Source organism: Protopterus annectens, chromosome 1.part1 (assembly GCF_019279795.1).
Source record: "Protopterus annectens isolate FY-2018-M chromosome 1.part1, PAN1.0, whole genome shotgun sequence".
NCBI classification, from domain to species: Eukaryota; Metazoa; Chordata; order Ceratodontiformes; family Protopteridae; genus Protopterus; species Protopterus annectens.
The window spans coordinates 1,291,098,900-1,291,120,762 of record NC_056726.1 but is presented as its reverse complement, the minus strand read 5'-3'; the positions used below and the strand labels follow the sequence as shown (position 1 = coordinate 1,291,120,762).

Below are 21,863 nucleotides of genomic sequence, written 5' to 3'. Positions count from 1 at the left end.
TGGCTCAAGAAAAGGAACACCTTCTACAGCATCTGGAATATGTCATAGCAGTGCTAAGATGCCTAGGGTATTCTGTGAACGAAATAAAGTCCAGTCTAGTACCCTCTCAAGACATGTGCTTTCTGGGTGTGAGACTGAATACAGCAGCCCAGATGGCCTTTTAACCCCGGACAAACAAAAGAGTCTGTCACTTTACTTCCACCAACTATCTCATCAGTCCGTGCTGACTGCAAGGACAGTCCTTCAAGCATTAGGGTTCATGGCATCTTGTATTCTGGTGCTTCCCAATGCCAAACTGCATATGAGGAAGCTGCAATGGTATCTCAAAATGTATGGACACAGCACTGCCAAGATTTGGACACTGTCATTCAAATAATACCTTGCCTTCAAAAGGAATTCTTGTGGTGGGCTCAGGAATGTCACCTAAACAAGGGACTCTCTGTGACCCGGCCAGAGGCGAGTCAGATTTTAACGACAGATGCCTCGGACACTGCTTGGGAGCTCATCTAAATGGAAAGTGGATACAAGACAAGTGGCCTGCCAGACTACAGCATCTACATATCAACATGAAGGAGATGTTAGCAGTCCAGTTTGCATTGATGGCGTTCAAGGAGTTACTTCTTCCAGGGCAGGTGTTGATTCTGACAGACAACACAACTGTCATGTGGTACATCAACAAGCAAGGGGGAACACATTCTTATCCTCTATGCAGGCAAGCAATGATTTTATGGGAGACTGCGTTAAGCCTGCAACTGACTCTTCAGGCAAGGTTTCTGCCAGGAGCACAGAACTCCCTAGCAGATGTATTAAGCAGACAAATCATGGATCCCCACGAGTGGAAACTGGATCTTCATGTATTTCAGAAATTGACAGTGTCATGGGGAACTCCAGACATAGATCTGTTCGCTTCTCCACTAAACCACCAGCTGCCAAAGTATTGCACAAAGGGGTTTCATCACACAGCTTGGAAAGTGGATGCTCTGTCTTTCAGTTGGAAAAACCTTCATGTCTATGCCTTTCCTCCTCTACCTCTTCTTCCAAAGGTATTACTAAAGGTCAGACAGGACAGGCCAAGGATGATTTTGATAGCTCCAGATTGGCCTCGGCAACACTGGTACCCACTTCTAAGGAGTCTTGTAAAGAAGCCTCCATGGCCTTTACCTCTGATTCCTCATCTGTTATCTCAGAAGGACGGTCATCTGCTCAATGTCAAGCTTCAATCTCTTCATCTCACAGCTTGGCATCTTCTGTGTTGAAGCATGGTAGGTCTCAGCTTCCTCAACAAGTTTTAAATGTGATTATGGAAGCTAGAAGGCCTAGTACTAGGAGAGTGTATGAAAAATGGAAGAGATTTTTATTTTGGAGTACAGCAAAGAATTTGGAGATTTCAGACCCTAATTTGAGTGTGGCTCTTCAATATCTTTCTGAATTATTGGACAAAGGCTTGTCTTTCTCTTCCATAAAGATTCATGCTGCAGCAATTTCAGCTCACTATGATTGTGACCCACCTTTGTTTTCATCCTTTGTTCAAGCAGTTTCTTAGAGGGGCAAAGAATATAAGACCCCCAAGAGCTCCTACTCCTGCTTGGGATCTCAATTTTGTGTTGGAAAAACTTACTCTACAACCTTTTGAGCCTGCAGCTACTGCTGAATTGAAATATTTGTCATGGAAGACTGCTTTTCTGTTGGCTATTACTTCTGCAAGAAGGGTATCTGAGTTGCAGGCCCTTATGGCAGTAGAGCCCTTTTGATTTTCCATAAGGACAGGGTATCATTACGTACTAATCCTTCCTTTATGCCTAAGGTGGTTTCTAGTGTGGCTTTAAACCAAACTATTCATTTGCCTACGTTTTTGCAGATCCTCAAAATAAAGGGGAAAAGATTTTGCACACTTTAGATGTACACAGGCAATTGCTATTATTTGAGCAGGACTAAAGATTTTAGGCAGTCTCAGCAGTTACTTGTTTCTTTTGCTTTAAGTTCACAGGGCAAGCCTGTGTCAAAACAAACTATTTCTAGGTGGATTGGCTTTTGCATTGCATTTTGTTATTCCCATCATGGCAAAGAGGTTCCAGCTGGGATTAGGCCTCATTCCACTAGGGCTACTGCCACTTCAACAGCATTTCTAAGGGGTGGCAACTAAGGATATTCTGGAAGCAGCTACTTGGAGTTCAGTGCATACTTTCTCTAGGCATTATCACCTGCCTATATACTCTAAGACTAGAGCTGGTTTTGCCACAGCTGTTTTACAAGGCATGTTGTCAGCTCCTGCTACTTTATAATTTGCCAGCCTCCCTTACCTCTGCTTTGGGATTCTACCCAATTGTCAGGACTGCAGCAAGGGAAGACGAAGAACATAGTACAGTTTTGTACCTACCATAAATGTAGATGTTCGAGGATTCCCTTGCTGCAGTCCAATTTACCCTCCCTCCTTCCCTCTGTGTTTCAGGGTGGTTGTGTAGGTGAGTTTACATGCTTATATTTTTGTATATATTACTGTATATATTGTACATGTTTTTGGTGCAGGTTGTTTTGGGACTTGTCTTTTGGGTCTTCTGACATCTGGGGCAAGAAAAGACTGAGGAAATGGCGTCGGTCATGCGCATTAGTACCCTGACGTACTGGCGTCAGTCTAAGGCGCCATGACCGACGTCAGCCTTATACTCTGGTATTCGGGCCGACTGGGACGCGGACTATACCCAATTGTCAGGACTGCAGCAAGGGAATCCTCGAACATCTACATTTATGGTAGGTACAAAACTGTACTTTCTCTGCACTGCCCTTTGGCTTATCTACTGCGCCCAGGGTATTCTCAAAGTGCCTAGCTCCAGTTATTGCATTTTGCAGGCAAAGAAATATTCAAATATGCCCATACCCAAGCCAGGGCATACTTTTGAATCATCTGGCCTTTGTAAAGACTGTTCTTACTTGTCTGGGGTACACCATAAACGAAAAGAAGTCACAACTTGGTACCCTGTCAACAAATTATATTTCTGGGCGCAAGCTTGAATACAACTTCCCAGATGGCTTACCTCACGCCAGAAAAGCAAATTCATTTGACAACTTACTTCAAACAAGTGGCCACAAAAACCCTACTATCTGCAAGACAAATACTCCAAGCTTTGGGGTTCATGGCCTCCTGCATTCTTCTAATTCCATATGCAAAACTGCATATGAGGAAACTACAGTTGTATCTAAAAAGCCTATGGTGTCAACATTCTCAAAACCTAGAAACAATGATTCCTATCATACTTTGCCTATGCCTAGGGTTCCCTTGGTGGGCAGAGGCCTGCCACCAAAACAAGGGACTACCTTTCACACCAGCCCCTGCTGCTCAAACCCTAACAACAGATGCATCAGACTGCATGGGGGGGCTCACCTGGCAGGGAAGTGCATTCAGGGCAAATGGAACCCAAATCAAATGCACCTGCATATCAATCAAAAAGAAATGTTAGCTGTACAGAATGCTCTGCCAGCCTTCAAGGACCACATTCTTCCAGGACAACTAATGGTAAATATGGACAAAACCACTGTTATGTGGTACATAACCAGGGGGGTACACATTCTTACCCCCTCTACAGACTAGCCATGGCATTGTGGAACACAGCCTTGAGCTACCAAGTGCACCTACAAGCTCAATTCCTGCCAGGAAAATTAAATACACTGACAGACGGACTAAGCAGAAACCTCATGGACCCACACGAGTGGAAACGAACCATGGATTTTCCACATGTTGACAAGCAAATGGGGGAGCCCAGATATAGACCTGTTTGCCTCTCCCCAGAACTACCAATTGGACAAATTTTGCACAAGGACTCCCCACAAACAAGCCTCAAAAGTGGATGCTCTGTCCTTCAGCTGGAAAAACCTATCATTCTCTGCCTTCCCCCCACTGCCTCTGCTCTCCAAAGTACTACTAAAAGTCATACAGGGCAAACCAAGAATGATTTTAATTGCTCCAGACTGACCGCGCCAACACTGTTGCCCCCTCTTGCGCTGTGTGTCACGGTTATCTCCATGGCACCTGCCTCAGACTCCTTCCCTGCTGTCTCAGCAGGAGAACCAGATTCTGCACCCTCAGCTTCAAACACTGAACCTTGCAGCCTGGCTAATTACTTAATCTCTCCTTTACCTGCAAGATGGAACAAAATCCCAAAATAAGAAGGCATCTCTGATTAACATCAGTAAAAAACTGCGCTCCCTCATTAAATCATCCAAGGCCAACTTCGAAAGAAAAATAGCCAATGACTCTAAGGATAACCACAAGGCCTTCTTTAACTATGTCAAGAGTCTAGGGGCAAACTCTCAGATATGCTCCGAGCTAGTGCATAATGGCCATAAATACACTGAGCCAACCGACATTGCCAACTTCCTGGCTGACAAGTTCAGTGCAAACTTCACCCCTCCCTCTCCACCAAAGGGGCTAGCACCCATCCCAGAAGAATGTGGTGCTCCAGATATCTCAGACACACAGGTAAAGCCAGCCCTTGCAAAGGCCAAAAACACAGCATCAATGGGACCAGATGCTATCCCAGGTTGTCTTACACGAGCTTCAAAATGAAGTAACCCCCCATCTCAAATCACTATTCAAACTCAGCCTGCTACAGGCTATGTACCTAAAGAATGGCGTACAGCAACAGTCGTACCACTCCACAAAGGTGGTGCCACAACTGACCCTGGGAACTATCGCCCTATAAGCTTGACTAGCTTGGTCTGCAAAGCCATGGAACGCATTATCATGGAGCTCATTAACTGGGACATTGGGAACCTCCAGAAACTGAACCCCACCCAGTTCGGCTTTGTTAAAGGCAGATCTTGCCTCCTGAACTTGGTCAACTTCTTCGAAACAGTCACCAAGGCCATAGATGAAGGGAAGGTGGTCCACACAGCATATCTGGACCTCGCTAAGGCGTTCGACACCATCCCGTACTCAGGAATCGTAGACAAACTCACCAGCTTAAATATTAACCCCTATGTCACGAGATGGGTTGCCAATTGGCTCTCAGACAGAACCCACACAGTAAAAGTGCGGAGTCCCACAGGGCTCAGTCCTGGGACCCCTCCTGTTCGGTATATATTTCTCCGAAGTACAGGCAAAGGCGGAGGGGCTGTGGCTAACCAAGTTTGCAGATGACTGTAAATTGGGTGCAATAATCGACTCTCCAGCTGACACAGACATCCTGCAAAAGGGTCTCACAGAGACAAACACCTGGTGTCAAAGTCACGGCCTCAAACTAAATGCCAGAAATTGCATAGTAATCCCATTTGGGAAAAACAAAGTACCTACAAACTACCACATAGATGGGAATCACTAATTACAGAAGAAGTAATTAGGGACTTGGGTACCCAAGTAGATAGCATGCTCTCCTTTGATAACCACATAGCCAAAACGGTCAGGAAATCCTTCTATGTGGCACACCTGATCACAAAGGGTTTCTCATCCAGATCCAAGGAGGTGATTGTGCCCCTTTACTCCTCACTCATTAGGCCCATAATAGAGTACAATGACCCATTTGGGATGTACCTCACTAGACACCTTCAACAACTAGAAAGACCACAGAAGTACCTCACTAAGAGGATTAAGGGCCTTAAACAATTACCCTATGAAGCACGACTAAAAAAGCTCCAGCTTTTCTCAGTCGCTTACCGTCTTCTCAGCGGTGACCTATGTCTGACCTATAGGGCCATGTCAAACCCTGAACTAATGGACATGCTTCACCTCAAAAAAACGAGATCCCTCAGAATCACTCGTTCTAGCGACTCGAACCTATGTACAACAATAAACAGGACATGCTGGGGGGATAGATTCCTGTCCCAGCGACTCCCCTCACTCTGGAATAGAATCCCAATCCATATTCGACAGAGCTCCTCTCTGACCCTTTTCAAGAGAAATTTTGTTGAGTGGATGGGTAATCGTAAGTTCTACCCTGGGATCACTTCAGGAGCCCTGTTGACAGAGGCCCAGGTTACTAATCTAATGGGGGGGCGAAAGTCATCACTTTGTGGCTAGGCTTATAAATGGCCATGGGCAGATAGCCTAGTACTTAACTATGAACCTATAAACCATCCCTCAGCAAACCTGTGATGAATCTTAGAGGCAAGGAGGCCTAGTACTAGAAAATCTTATGCTGAAAAATGGAAAAAGATTCTGTGCCTGGAATCAGTCTCAAGGGATGAGCACAGTAGCGCCCAGTTTACCTCAGATTTTACAATACTTAACTGAGATGCTTCACAAGGGCCTGTCTCTTTCCTCCATTAAAATCCACGCCTCAGCCATTTCAGCTCATTATAACACAGAACCTCCTCTCTTCTCTCATCCACTGCTCAAGCAGATCCTCAGAGGGGCCAGCAATTTGAGACTACCCAGGAGAGCTCCAACCCCAGCCTGGGACCTTAACTTTGTCTTGGAGAAACTCACTCTACCTCCTTTTGAGCCAGCTGCTACTGCAGACTTAAAATTTCTTTCTTGGAAAACAGCTTTCCTTTTAGCAATCACTTCAGCTAGAAGGGTATCTGAATTACAGGTCCTTATGGCAGTGGTGCCTTTCATCATCTTTCATTTGGACAGGGTGTCACTCAGAACCAATCCATCTTTCATGCCCAAGGTGGTATCCAGTGTGGTTCTTAATCAGTCCATTAATTTGCCAACCTTCTTTCCCAATCCACAGAATAAAGGGGAACGAATACTGCATTGCTTAGATGTGCACAGACAACTTAGATTCTAGTTGGACAGGACTAAACCTCAAAGGAAATCTGAACAACTGTTGGTAGCATTTGCTGCAGGGTTAGAGGGGAAGGCTATTTCAAAGCAAACCATTTCTAAATGGATAAGCCATTGCATTCATTTCTGCTATAAGCACCATGGAAAACCTATCCCCCAGGGGATCAGACCTCACTCCACCAGGGCTGCATCTACCTCTTTAGCCTTTCTCAGAGGCGTCCCTACCAGGGACATCCTAGAAGCTGCTACCTGGAGTTCTGTACATACTTTCACCAAGCATTATCATTTGCCAATTTTCTCTAAATCCAGAGTTGGCTTTGCCACTGCAGTTTTGCTCGGCCTTATAGCTGGCCCTGATGCTATCTAAACTCCTCCTCCCAACCATAGCTTTGGGAATCTACCCAAATGTAATGACTGCAACAGTAAAACACTAAGAACATAGTACAGTTGTATACACTTAGATGTTAGAGTGTATTCTCTGTTGCAGTCCTGGTTACCCTCCCTCCAGCCCCCTAAAGTCTTTTGGTTATACCTCTACTTTCCTTTACTGTGCTTAAAAGCCTTTTTGGTGTATTTGCTTTTTTGTTGGAGATATTTCTTTGTGCTTTTATATTTAATTGCTTCCCATTAGGGGGGGCACCTGACATCTGGGGCAAGTAAAACTGATGTAATGGTGTCGGCTGCATGTTTTATACCCCTGACGTCATGGAAGAAGGGACAGCAACCGACGCAGGACCCAAGACTTTGTTAATCAGGCCAACTGAGGGCAACCTGCAAGCAGAATACCCAAATGCAATGACTGCAGCAGTGAATACATTCGAACATCTACATTTATGGTAAGTGTACACAACTGTACTTTATTTATGTACTTTCCATAATGCTAGATCTATATTCTTTATCTGTCCAGCTCAACCTGTCTCCCTCCATCACCTTTGTCAAAATTGTCACTTACAGCTTTCAACTTGACCGTTTGGATCTGCCCAGGGCCTTGTCGTATTTGCAGCCACTGAGCTTGATTCCTCCTTTATTTCTCTATTGTTATGATGTAAAATTGTTCTCTTGAGTCTATTTGATATCATGACCATGAAATTTACTTGGCAAGCTTGATCTGATGTATTGCAGGGGACGTGAGGGAGTTATGAATAGGGAAGGAGCATGATCCCTTAATCCAAGAGTGTGGAAAAAAGGCACAAAGGTTGGATCCAGTCGGATCCGATAACCCATCCATTGAGCCGGACTGATGAAGTTAACATGGATCTAGCAGTATGGTTAGTATGTAGGTTGCATCTATATATGGTAAATTGTCAGATTGCTCTAGTTTCTTAAACATAGCATCTACCTGGTGTACATTACATGAAATGTGAACATTGTAGTTGTTTTTACTTATGATTTGTCAGGTGCATAAGCATCCTTTTCTTGTGTCTTAATGCTGCTTAAAAGATCAAAGATAAAAAGATTAGTGTGTTTATGTTTTTGTTTTTATTTTCATAGATCTCACAACTGAACTGGCTTACTTAACCAAGTTTTTGAAGACTGATCCTTATGTAGCCCATGCTTTAGCTGTGCGCACTGCCTGGGCCTTAGGAAACTACCATCGTTTTTTTAAGTTGTACCGGATAGCACCATGCATGTCTGGATATCTTATGGATAAATTTGCTGAGAGAGAAAGGAATTCTGCACTGAAGGCCATGATTAAAACGTATGTGGTGATGAAGGCTTTAGTGATGAATTTACAATTTTATTTATTTTTTAATTTTATTTTTTTGTCTGTATAAGAAAGTGTGTGAATTCTAGTTTACAGAAGGCAACAGAGTAATTGGTAAGTATAACTTTCTATTTAGTTCAGATTTTTATCAAGGCCAGAGGCCAGTAGTCTGAATGCATTGATTGGCAAAGTATAGAGCATTTAAATTAAAGTAATAGCCCTTGTTCAGGTAAATGTAAGTGTCCTTTTTCAGCAGGTCACCTTTTTTATTTGAAGACAACAAGTAGATTTGTTTCAGAATCTGCCTTTATCTGTGTGGTTGAAGTATGGATGGCCTTTGGGAAAAGAGAAATGTTTTTTTATGCCTAAGATTGTTGAAGCGAACAAACTTTTTTAATAATTACTTGGAGATTCAACTGAGGTCTAAAACTTGTTTTATTTATTGCAGTGGCCTGTCTATAGAATTCAAGCAATTGATTTGTATCGATGTATTTTTTTTTTTTTTTTTTTCTTTTTTGAAAAGTTGATGTTAAGTTGTCTATCTTGCCTTCATTCTTGCTGGTTGGTTCGGAGCTGATCCTCGGCTTCCGACTCGGCCATCTTCAAAAGCTCAAGAGCTGCTTATTGGCTCGAGGCCCCCCTATACCCCATGATGCCTGGCGCTAGATATCCAGATCTCGTTTGCCGCTTCTGCTACAAGGTTGCGTTTACTGACTCGGGTCATATTTTTTTCACTTTATTGATATATTTAGCACTTTTTGTATATTATTAGTCAGAATACTTACTGTTCATAAATAGTTGTAGTATTTGTAGGTAATTGTTAAGTGTTTAACCCCCTTGAAAACTCGTTTTCTTCTTAGAGAGTTTTCCCCTCCCTCCCCCACTCCCGTTTTCCTTTTTAAGGTAAGCCGTTTCAGTTAGAGACTTATCCTAGTTTCCTTTTTTAAGGTAGAAAATTTTTTTCATTAGAAACTGTGGTAGTTGATAGGTCCGTTTAGCCTTTCTTATATTATAAAGTGTGTGTGTGCTGTTAGGGTGTGGTAACTTATGTGGACTGTGTGTGTTTTTTTCTAGTTACCTACTTCCCTCCGTACTCTTTCCTTGTATTTTGACTTTTCCTTTCCAGGAATGTCTGAAGACACAAAAATGTCTGGATTCAGGAAGTGTGACTCATGCTGTCAGAAAATGTCACTGACAGATGGTCACACTTCTTGTGTCTATTGCTTGGGCGCCCTACACCTGCAGGACTCTTGTTCGGTGTGTCACGCCTTTAGTCCAAGAGTCCTGCAGGAGCGTAGGAATAAGCTTATCCTTAGGTGTTTGCTTAAACCTGAAGGATCACCGGCCAAGACTCAGCCAGTGAAACCTTCCAAGCCATCAAAGCCGCTGGCTCCCAGTACGGAGCCGTCGTCGGGTGTGGCATCTGCTTCAACTTCGGTTCTGGCTGGAACCGAAGTACCTATCTCCAAGCCAACTTCGGCTTCGATTGGAGCCGAAATACTTATCTCCCAGTCGGCCCCGACTCTTCTGTCGGAACCGTCAGGGAGTCGAAAACGCTCCAGATCACCATCCTTAGAGTTGATACATTCGGCTCCGGGTTCGCCCTTGTTGCAGTCGGAGAGAAGTCATCAATCCCACTCTTCTCTGTCGTCTAGACTATCTGACCATGATTTGGAGAGAGTGGTGAGCAGGCTTTTAAAATCGCAGGCCCTGGCTAAAATGCTATCCAGCCCCTCTCATCAGGGTTCAGCTCTACCTGTTTCTGCAGTAGTTCCTCCTTCGACTCATCCCTTGAGCTCGGAGCCGGAGCATGCTGAGGCTGGCATCCTGGGACCGTCGGCACCAATACCTCCCCTTTTGGTTCCGTTGTCGGCTCCGATCTCTTCTATGGTGCCGTCCTTGGAGGTATCTGGGCGCCGGGACTCCCTCGATGGCTCCGAGGGGGCGAGTGGCATTGGACCCTTGTCCGACCCCGTTCTCCCTCTCGGAGCTTCGGCGCAGGTGAGTTCGGCTCCTACATCAGCTTCGGAGCCGTCTCTCTCGGTGCCAGGAAAGATTCTGGTCTCTTCGGATCCGGAGCCTTCTCCGATATCGGGAAGAGACCCCTTTGAGGTCATGAGGAGTGTGCTGGCTTCTGAGTCAGCCTTACGGTCAGCCTCATCGGCTCCTCCCCTCATGGTGCCTGCTCCTGCCTCTGCCCCTCCTCCAGAACTCGAGCGTGGGGAACAAGCGCTCCAGGGCACCCCATTGGGTGTATCGTCCTCTTCCGCGGCCTCCCCCGTTCATTCAGAGGAGCTCCCTCGAAAGAGGAAATGCAAGAGGAAGCATGTTGACTCCCCTGAGTCTGTCACTTCAGATACCGACTTGAAGGAGTCGGAAGGGTCCCCGAGATCCCCTTCTAAGGATGGCTCCTTCTCAGACAACCTTGAGATTCTTAGGCAGAGGGGGAACTGGACTACCCGTAACCCTTCCGAGGATGAGTCGGTATTCCTGGACGCGTTTGGATCCCAACCCTCCATCTCCTGGGTTTCTCCGCCTCTTGATCCACTGGTGTCTGTGGTGGCTCGAAAGGTGTGGTCAGCTCCAGACACAATGGAACCAACTCCCCACAGGCCCACAAAATTTATTACTGCCCCACAGGACAAGCAGTTTCTGACCAAAGGTGTTCCCGTTGATGCCATGGTGGTAGCAGCTGCCACAAAAGGAGTTGGCTGAAACTTCTTCGTCTGTCCATCCCCCTAATAAGGAGTCTAGGACGATGGACAGATATGGGAAGCGGATGTTTTCCTCAGCAACCTTCTCCATGAGGTCGCTGAACTATTTGTGCCACTTTACCCGCCTTCAAAGGTATCTCCTCAAAGAGCTAGGAGATACCCTTCAAGATCCATCAGCTGCGGGGGCCCAGGCTAAGGTTGCCTCCCAGCTGGCGACTCTTAATTCGGCAGTAAACTCCTCTATGCGGGTAATCTCTTATGCAGCCGATGGCGCGAGTAAGGCCGCAGGCACAGGCATGGCTTTGAGGAGGCACGCTTGGATGCGGTTATGCAACTTTGAAGAACCCTTCAGGGCGTCTTTCACCAACACCCCCTTTGATGGTTCTGCTCTGTTTGGACCACAGGTGAAGGATACCCTTACCAGGTGTGAACAGGAAGGCAAGACTCTCTGCTGTGGGAGTCCGTTTTTCCACTCCTTCAAGACCGTATCCCAAGGATCAGAAGAGTGGGAAAATGTGGTTCCGGAAACCCCAGGGAGCCATGCCTGACACACGTGGAGAGTTCCCCTCCAGGGGCAGAGGAGGGAATAACAATAGACACCGCCCTAGGTGCAGAGGGGTCCGCAAAATCAGGGCCAAAGAGAATGTTTCTCTGACAAGCCCTTCCAGCATCCCTGAAGTGCTGCCCGGCTGTCCACCTTCGGAGGCAGTCGGGGGAAGATTATCGCTGTACCCAAAAGCCTGGCAAAGTATAACACAAGACAAATGGGTACTGTCTATCATATCCGAAGGCTACAAAATCCCCTTCCTTCGCACTCCACACATTCCGAACAAATACCTTCCAGATGTTACACCTAATCTAAGGGATTGAGCAGTTCAAGAAATTTCAAAACTGCTAAGAAAAAGAGCCATCCTGTCAGTCCCAGCAGGCCAGCAAGGATCTGGAATTTACTCAAGGTTCTTTTTGGTACCAAAAAAGACAGGGGACTGGAGACCCATTCTGGATCTCAGCAGACTGAACAGGTCTGTTCAAAGAACGAAGTTCCGGATGGTCACGCTACAGTCCATTTTACCCTTGCTGGGTCAGGACAATTGGATGTGCTCCATAGATCTTCAGGAAGCGTACTACCATATCAAAATGAGCAGACGCCCCAGAAGATTCCTCCGCTTCCGGCTGGGAGCCGTCATTATCAGTTCAGAGCTCTGCCCTTTGGTCTCACCACAGCCCCCAGGGTGTTCACCAAATGTTTGGCAGTAGTTACCGCTCACCTGAGACGGCAAGGATTCCAGGTGTTTCCATATTTAGATGACTGGCTCCTTACTGCGACCACCAGGCATCAACTGCTGCGAGCCAGAGACTACACCATCCAAACTTGCTCCAAACTAGGCATCACAATAAATTTCGAAAAGTCTGCATTGTCGCCTTGTCAATCTATCACCTTTATATGCGCAAACTTAAATACAAAAGACATGTCAGCGAGGCTTCCAGCAGACAGAGTGATAGACATTCGACGACATGTGCAGGTCTTATTAGGATGCAAAAAAATTCAGGCCAGATTTGTCCCAAGAACATTGGGTCTCATGGCAGCGGCTATTATACTAGTCCCCCTTTCACGTTTTCACATGAGGATTCTTCAGTGGATGCTGTTCACACAATGGTCCTTCCAGCAACTCCCAATGTCTCACATGATAATGATCACACAGTCATGCAAAAACCAACTTGTTTGGTTTCCCCATCATTACACCAGGGCAGACCATTTGTTCTTCCTCCTCCAGTAGCTACGGTGACCACGGATGCCTCCCTGATCGGGGGGGGGGGGGGGGGGGGCAATATTTCAGGGCAGAACAGTCCAAGGCACCTGGCAGCCTCACGAGTACCATCTGCATATCAACGTCTTGGAGATGAGGGCCATACTTTTAGCGTTGCAAGTTCTTCAGAACTCTCTTCCTACCGGGACCATTGCAATTCAGACAGACAATATGTCAGCAGTATGGTACATCAACAAGCAGGGCGGAACCAAGTCCTACCCCTTATGTCGAGAAGCACTCAGACTTTGGCAGTGGGCGATCTCTTCCCAACGGTTTCTGATAGCAGCGCACATCCCTGGGAAGTCCAACGTTATAGCAGACAGGCTGAGCAGAGCAATTCTCATGCCTCACGAGTGGTCTCTCAATCAGACTGTGGCGGACAAAATCAAATGGGGTCAGCCTTGCTGCGACCTTTTTGCCACCCCCTTCAACAGCAAGTGCAACAATTTCTTCTCTCTCCTCCCTCTTCCCCAGAGATGCTCTAGTTCACGATTGGCCTCAGGGACTTCTTTATGCATTCCCTCCGTTTCCCCTGATTACCAAACTAATACAGAAAGCTACCACATTGGGATGCAAGATGATCCTCATTGCCCCTTACTGGCCTCGACAAATTTGGTTCCCGTTTCTGCATCATCAACTTCTGGAGCAGCCCTGGATCCACTTCCAGACCTCTTGATCCATCAGTCGGGCGGGCTGCACCAATCTCTTCAATCTCTCCAGCTCACTGCTTGGTTGCTCCACTTCCGACCCTAGCCAGGCTTCCGAACATCTCCCACTCGGTGCGTGAAATCATCTTATCCTCTCATAAGTCTACCACTAGAAAAACTTACGCTAGTAAGTGGAAACGTTTTTCCTTATGGGCAGAGACCAGGAATATAGATCCCTTTTCAGCCCCTGTGCACCATATTTTAGAATTTCTAGCGGAACTCTTTTGAGCTGGATCCTCTTCTGCCACGATTAGAGTTCAGCTAGCTGCAATTTCAAACTTTCATACGGGCCTAGCTGATACAAGCATCATGTCCCACAAGCTTTGTAAAGCCTTTCTTAAAGGGACCACTTTACTCAGGCCCCCAGTAAGAGATCCCCCGCCTCCGTGGGATCTGAATTTGATTTTAGCTTCCCTGATACTGCCCCCCTTTGAACCTGCAGCTTCTTGATGTCCTTCAAGGATGCATCTGCAGTCATAACATATGGGTTGTCCTGCCTCAGGCAGCCCTTCGGTCGGCCGGATTCCAAAATCTGGGTCTGGCCTTGGCTGATGTCGCATTTCACCCGACGTCACAGCTTCTGGGGTATAAAGGCATCAGCCGACGCCATTTTCCTCAGTCTTTCTTGCCGCGCGGTGCCCGAAGCAGAAGCTGTTCGCAAGTGCCGGTCGGTCAGATCCAGAGATTTCAGCTACCGAAGACTTCTAAAAAAGCTAAGTACCCCGTTGGGGACTCTTTCTTGCCTCAGCCGATGTCAGACAAAGTAAATAATTGTTTAACTTGTGGGAAACAAATACCTCATAAGGATTTCCACTCTTACTGCCTTCCTTGCTTAGGCCCAGACCACGACGTATCAGCTTGTTTAGCCTGTGCTTCCTTCAACCGACGGACACTTAGACGTCGGTCGGAGTTTGCTGAAGAGTTTTTTGGTCCCGCTTTTGCATATAAAATGCCATTGGAGACTCCGACTACACATTTAGCCAAAAAACGCAAGGAAAAGGACCGACACTCGCGGCCCGCGGTTTCGGCTGAAACCACGGTTAGGCCTACCGCGAGTGTCTCAGTTTCGGCTGAAACAGAGTCCTCGGTTCTTCCTTCTGCCGAAAGCATGCCTCTGACAACCGAGGCCAGAGAGGCCCCGGCTGAGTCGGAAACAGAAATTCCTACCGAAGAAGCAGGCGCACAAGAATTGTCCGACACCATTCCGTTGGACATCTCTACTCCTGCACGTGGGGCAGCTAGAGACCCCCTGCTTCCATGTCTATTAAGGCCTTCTCCAGGGCTAAAGCAGCTAAAATTCCCAAGGCCTTACCAACAAAAGCTTCCTCTCAGAGACCTTCCTCAAGTTCTCAGATTTTCAGCCTTGCTGAGGACCTTGTATCTCTGATTAGGGGATCCCAGCCTCACCCAGACAGGGCCTCACAACCTCCTGAAAAAGGCCTAGGACTGAACCCCCTGAACCTCTCTCCTCTGATTATTCCTCGGATGGATCAGATGTCTCAGACCATCAGGAAGGACCATACTCACCTTATGAGGATTCGGATGCAGAAGACTCCATTCCTTCTGCCTCTCCCCCCCAGAAGAATTTTCCTTTGGGGAAACTTTACACTCAATGAGGGAACACTTTCAATGGCAGGGTCAGGATTTTTCTGATTCTAGGAAAAGGCTAAGGACCTTTTTACACTTGCCACAGCATTGGCCTTTAGTCATACCACCTGTACTTTCAGTTGATGCATACAATGATGCAAGTTCTGCCCCTGATTCTCTTCCCCCGGCCCCTGCCAAACCTGACAGATATTACAGGGTCCCGGATTCTCACTTCCACTTGTATAAGGCCCATGCTGCAGACCCAGAAACTATTTCTCAGGGCCCAAAGGGTGTTGCAGCTGCCACTGCCAAAAACCCACTACCCTCTGAAAGGGAGTCAAGAGCATTAGAGAGATGGGGTAAAAAGGTTTATACATCTGCTACTCTTTCTGCCAGGGCTTTAAACTGTCAATTCCATATGATACAGTACCAGGAATTTTTGTTAGATCAGCTGAATAAAAAGCTTTCCTCTTCTGAACCTTTAGACCGTAAGGCCCTTCAGGATTTGGTACACAACTCTTAGCAGGTCAGTAATCATTTCTTAAAATGTGGCTATGATGCACTGTAGGCTTCATTTAGATCAGCTATGACTGGAGCAGTGATTCGAAGGCATGCCTGGCTAAAAGAGCAATCATTGCCAGACCATGTCAAGTCTAAACTCCTAGATGCCCCTATGGAGAAACAAAGTTTATTTGGCTCCCCTGCACAGGAGATTCTAAAGAAAGTGGAAGAAAAAGCTAAATCTGTGCAAACAGTCAAGGATTTTCTGCAGGTTCAACCTCCGAGGTTCAGCAGAAACTGGCCTTCAAAAAATTGGTCCTTTCCAGACAGCTCCAGAGCACAGAGAGGCAGAAATAGACGCCCAAGAGGCAGAGGTCAATCTAGGGGTGCCTACAGGGGTCGTCAGTGGCAACCTGCCAACCAGAGGAGTACCGCCACAGCTGCGACTACAACCACTTCCACAGGACAGACACAATGACTTGGCTCTGATTCTGCCTACCAGGGAGCAACTGGAAGCACCCTTGGGCGGAAAGTTAGCTTTATTTTCAAACAACTGGCATTGCATTACAGGAGACAAATGGACATTGCAAACAATAGACAAAGGCTACAGGTTTCATTTCCTCACTTTACCAAAAAAGAGAGGAATGCCAAACCTTCCAGCAAGCCAGAAGCCAGAGGCTCTAAAACAAATCATCAACTTACTAAGGATGAGAGCAGTAGAAAGGGTACCATCTATGGAACAAGGCCAAGGATTTTACTCCAGACTATTCCTTGTACCAAGAAAAGAAAATCAATGGAGGCCTATTCTCGACTTGTCCGCACTAAACACATATATCATTGTACCAAAATTCAAGATGCTGACCCTACAGCAACTTCTTCCCATAATGGGCAAGGAGTCTTGGCTGGTGACTCTAGATCTCAAGGAGGCATACCTGCACGTCCCTATATGACCAGATTGCAGAAGACACCTCAGATTTCTTGCAGGATCAGAGCATTATCAATTCTCAGCATTGCCCTTTGGCTTATCTACTGCGCCCAGAGTATTCAAGAAATGCCTGGCATCAGTAATTGCACATTGCAGGCTTCAGGGAATTCAGATCTACCCATACCTGGACGACTGCCTAATACAAGCGGACAACAAGACAAAAATAATAAAGGATTTGGCCTATGTCATACAACTGTTACAAGCCTTTGGGATACACAGTCAACATCCAGAAGTCAAGACTAGTGCCATCCCAAAGGATAACATTTTTGGGTGCAGAACTGAACACAATAACTCAAATGGCTTTTCTCACAGAAGAAAAACAAAAGCAACTACCAGTCTACTTCATGGCTTTGACAAGACAAACTCAGCTTACTGCAAGGAAAGTCCTGCAGGCCCTGGGTTGCATGGCATCTTGCATAATCTTGATCCCGCATGCCAGGCTGCATATGAGAAAATTACAATGGTACCTAAGGAATGTATGGTCTCAACACAGACACAGTCTAGAAACCATGATACCAATCATTCCATGTCTGAAAAAAGAATTCCTGTGGTGGGCTCAGGCCTGCCAGACCAACAGAGGGTTTCCCTTCCACAAACCACAACCAAGGCAGACCATCACCACGGACGCCTCAGACCTAGGCTGGGGGGCACACATGGAAGACAAGTGTATCCAAGGCCTATGGTCTCAAGACCAGCTGAATCTACACATAAATCTAAAGGAGATGCTGGCAGTGAAGCATGCAATCGAGGCATTCAAACCATTCCTCCAGCAAGGACATCTGCTGATAAGGACAGACAATACCACAGTCATGTGGTACATCAACAAACAGGGAGGCACGCATTCCTACCCTCTATGCCGGATGGCAATGGACCTGTGGAACCTAGGCCTGAATCTCAACATTCAACTGCAGGCCAGATTCGTACCAGGAAAAGAGAATTCACTAGCAGGCAGCTTAAGCAGAACTACCACGGATGCTCACAAATGGATGCTGCATTCAGACATCTTCAAAAACATAACAAAGAAATGGGGAATGCCAGAGATAGACCTGTTCGCCTCCCCACTCAACCACCAACTGAAGAAATTCTGCTCAAGGGAATACCACCCACAAGCCTGGAGGGTGGACTCCCTTTCTTTCAGCTAGAAGGCCCTGACAGTTTATGCTTTTCCACCTCTCCCATTGATGTATAAAGTTCTACTGAAGATCAGGGAGGAACAGCCAAAGGTGATTCTGATAGCTCCAGACTGGCCAAGGCAGCATTGGTATCCGCTACTGAGAAGCATGTCTCGGACAAACTCATGGCCTCTACCTCTATGGCCTTTACTTCTAACGCAGAACAACTACAAGACCCTGCATCCAAACTTGAAAACATTGCAGCTAACTGCCTGGAAAATTGCATAAAACAGAACCAAAATGTTTTATCTCAGAGGGTCAAGGACATTATCCTGGAGGCTCGCAGACCCTCCACAAGAAAAACATACTCAGCTAAATGGAAGAGATTCCTCATTTGGAGTGCATCAAAGGGTACAAATGTCACACTAGCAAACCTAGCACACATCCTAGAATACTTAGCAGAACTGTTCCACAATGGCCTGTCCTATTCTTCCATTAAGATCCATGCTTCAGCAATTTCAGCAGAGTACAACATGGATCCTCCTATCTTCTCACACCCCCTCCTCAGACAATTCTTAAGAGGGATCAAAAATGTAAAACCTCCAAGGAAACCACCTCTGCCTGCATGGGATCTCAATTTTGTGCTGGAAAAATTAACACTTCCCCCTTTTGAACCAGCAGCATCAGCAGACTTACAGTTCTTATCTTGGAAAACTGCTTTCCTTCTAGCAATCACTTCAGCAAGAAGGGTATCCGAGTTACAGGCATTAATGGCAGTGCAGCCTTTCCTTATCTTTCACCAGGATAGAGTGTCTCTCAGAACCAATCCTACCTTCATGCCAAAGGTGGTATCCAGGGTATCCTTGAACCAAGCTATTCATTTGCCTACGTTCTTCCCTAACCCACAGAACAGGGGGGGGGAACTATTGCACACCTTAGATGTACACAGACAACTACGCTACTATCTGGACAGAACTAAAACCAGCAGAAAAACTGACCAGCTTCTGGTAGCATATGCAACAGGAGGGCAAGGAAAAGCAATTTCCAAACAGACAATTTCAAAATGGATAGGAAATTGCATTCGATTCTGCTACTCTTTTCATGGAAAGACAACTCCTGAAAATATCAGGCCTCACTCCACAAGAGCCACAGCCACCACTACAGCTTTCCTACGAGGAGTGGCTACCAAAGACATTTTAGAAGCTGCTACTTGGAGCTCCATGCATACATTTGCCAAGCATTACAGTCTTCCTTTATACTCCAGATCCCGAGCAGGTTTTGCAACTGCAGTTTTACAGGGGATCTTAACTACACCATCATTATCTTAGTGCCTCCTCCCCCAGTTTGGCTATGGTATTCTACCCATATGTTATGACTGCAGATGCATCCTTGAAGGACATAGTACAGTTTTGTACCTCCCATAAATGTAGATGTCCGATAGGTATGCATCTGCAGTCAGGATTACCCACCCTCCTTCCCCTCTGTGGTATTCCTAGGGTGCTTACCCCTCTTTTTAGCTAGCTGGGGGAATCTGTTATGGTGTATTTGTTTGTATGTATATCTGTATATATCTGTATATATATATATATATATATATATATATATATATATATATATATATATATATATATATATATATATATTGCTTTCTACTGTTTGGAATTTTCTACATTTATCCAAATTTAGCCTTCCTAGAGGGCATCTGGGGCAAGAAACACTGAGGAAAATGGTGTCGGCTGATGCCTTTATACCCCAGAAGCTGTGACGTCGGGTGAAGTGCGACATCAGCCGAGGCCAGACCCAGACTTTGGAATCCGGCCGACCGAAGGGCTGCCTGAGGCAGGACAACCCATATGTTATGACTGCAGATGCATACCTATCGGACATCTACATTTATGGTAGGTACAAAACTGTACTTTCTTTGAAGTTTCTTTCTTGGAAAACCCTTCTGGTTGCAATTACGTCGGCTAGAAGAGTTTCTGAACTTCAGGCTCTCTGTTCATCCTCCTTACCTAGTTTTTCACAATGATAGAGTTTCTCTTCGGACTAACCCTTCCTTTCTTCCAAAGGTTGCTTCTGATAGTAATTTGAATCAGTCCATTGACCAACCAGTGTTCTTTCCAAATTATTCCAAAAAAGTGGAATATAAATTACATCAGTTGGACGTTCATAGATAATTATGCTTTTGCTTGCATAGAACCAAGCAAATCAGAAAATCAGACCAGTTGTTCCTGTCCTATGCTGAGGGTAAACAAGGTATACCGGTGTTAAAAGTAACCTTATCTAAGTGGTTGACATCTGTTATTGCATTTATATATCAGTTAAGGAATAAAGAGCTTCCTGCTAAACCAAAAGGTCACTCCACTAGAGCTCTAGCTACATCAGTGGCCTTTCAGGCAAGATTGCCAATGGAAACTATTTGTGCGGCAGCTACATGAGCCAATCCTCATACCTTCATTTCACATTATAAGCTGGATGTGGTCTCCAGGAGTAGAGCTGATTTTGGTTCCACTGTTCTGAAGAGTCTGTTCAGATGAGCCACCCAGGATTGAGGTGCTAGGGATGCTGTCCCAACCAGCAAGAATGAAGGCGAGATAGAATTAAGATGTTATGTACCTACCATAACGTTCCATGTTAGTTGTCTTCTTCTCGCCTTCTTTCTTGCGTCCCACCCTCCATCCCCTATCCTAGTAGACCGAGAAGAGTTCCTTATGTTTTTTTTTTTTTATCACTGGCTGAGTCTTCTCTGGCTATTACTTCTCACTATCAGTCTCTCCAGTAGGTTCATGCATCCTACTAAAGTTTACTATATTATTATTATTATAATTGTTATTATTATGTCTGTAGTTATGTTTACCAAACGAAATCTGGGTATCTAGCGCCAGGCATCATGGGATATAGGGGGGCCTCGAGCCAGTAAGCAGCTCTCGAGCTTTTGAAGATGGCAGAGTCGGAGCCGAGGATCAGCTCCGAACCAACCAGCAAGAAAGAAGGCGAGAAGAAGACAACTAACATGGAACGTTATGGTAGGTACATGACTTCTTATTCCTGTTATAATATGCCATGTAATATACTGTATAATATAATATGCCATAATGTCGAATGGCACAATGTCAGCACTGAAAACAGTGAACTGTTACTTGGGCGTTTGCCTTTTCCCCAATATGAGGATATCTCAAGTATTGGTGTTTGTATTAGGCAGAGGGTTTGGGTATTGCAGGGGGGGTACTCACCCCCTGTAAAAACATAGCTGCTGTTTTTGCGTGTGTGTGATTTTGATGAAAAGCCAGTTCAGTGTTTTCATTATCAATATTTTTGCCGTTCGATAATATGGCATCTTGATATTATAGCAGGCCCTTTTGGAAAGCGGTATGGTTATGGTTGTAGATTGTAATAGACTAGTTTATATAACCAAATCATTTGTTTAAAAGATAGGTTGATAAGTATTGTTTTCACTTGCAGGTTTCTCCACCAAATGAAGTAATGTAATTATGTTTTGGTAGCGTGCGTTAAATTGATGTCATCATTGCAGCCTGTGATATCTTTCTGCTTATTCAGCTGACTCTAATACTCCACTTTATCCTCTGCCTAGTCTGGATGATGTGAGATGAGTGAGCTCAAGTCTTATTAGTTATTTTAATCTCAAATTTCTGCTGCTGCTGCTGCCATCCCTTAGGGGTGAGATCAATTCAGATGGTTTTGTGGGCATTGTTTGATGTAGCTTCTGTTGTATGTTTTACGTTATGCTGATATCACAGTTTTATTATTTTTTTCCTTCCCTTCTTGAATACAATATCAGGCTCATGCTTCTTTTTGTGTTTCTTCTTTCTCTTGTATCAGTCAGTCTTTTTAAGTTTTATACCTGAGCAGTCTTCAATCAAATAAGCAGTATTAAAAGTGAGTAATCCAAATGAAGATGTAGTAAAATAATGGCATAAAACAAATAGTAATATTCCGACTAATAGCAAGACATTAATGTCATCTGTCACTGATTAGTCTCAGATGATCCAATGTTCATCGTAT

At 45.4% G+C, this 21,863-nt stretch overlaps 1 protein-coding gene across 1 annotated transcript in view; it reads left to right on the top strand.

Annotated features, from left to right (window-relative positions):
* The window catches only part of LENG8 (leukocyte receptor cluster member 8), a 951,153-nt gene that overhangs the window by 799,692 nt on the left and 129,598 nt on the right, over positions 1 to 21,863 (top strand). Inside the window, exon 10 of the mRNA XM_044088951.1 lies at positions 8,213 to 8,420. Coding sequence (XP_043944886.1) covers positions 8,213 to 8,420 — 208 coding nt within the window. The remainder of the gene's footprint in view (positions 1 to 8,212; positions 8,421 to 21,863) is intronic.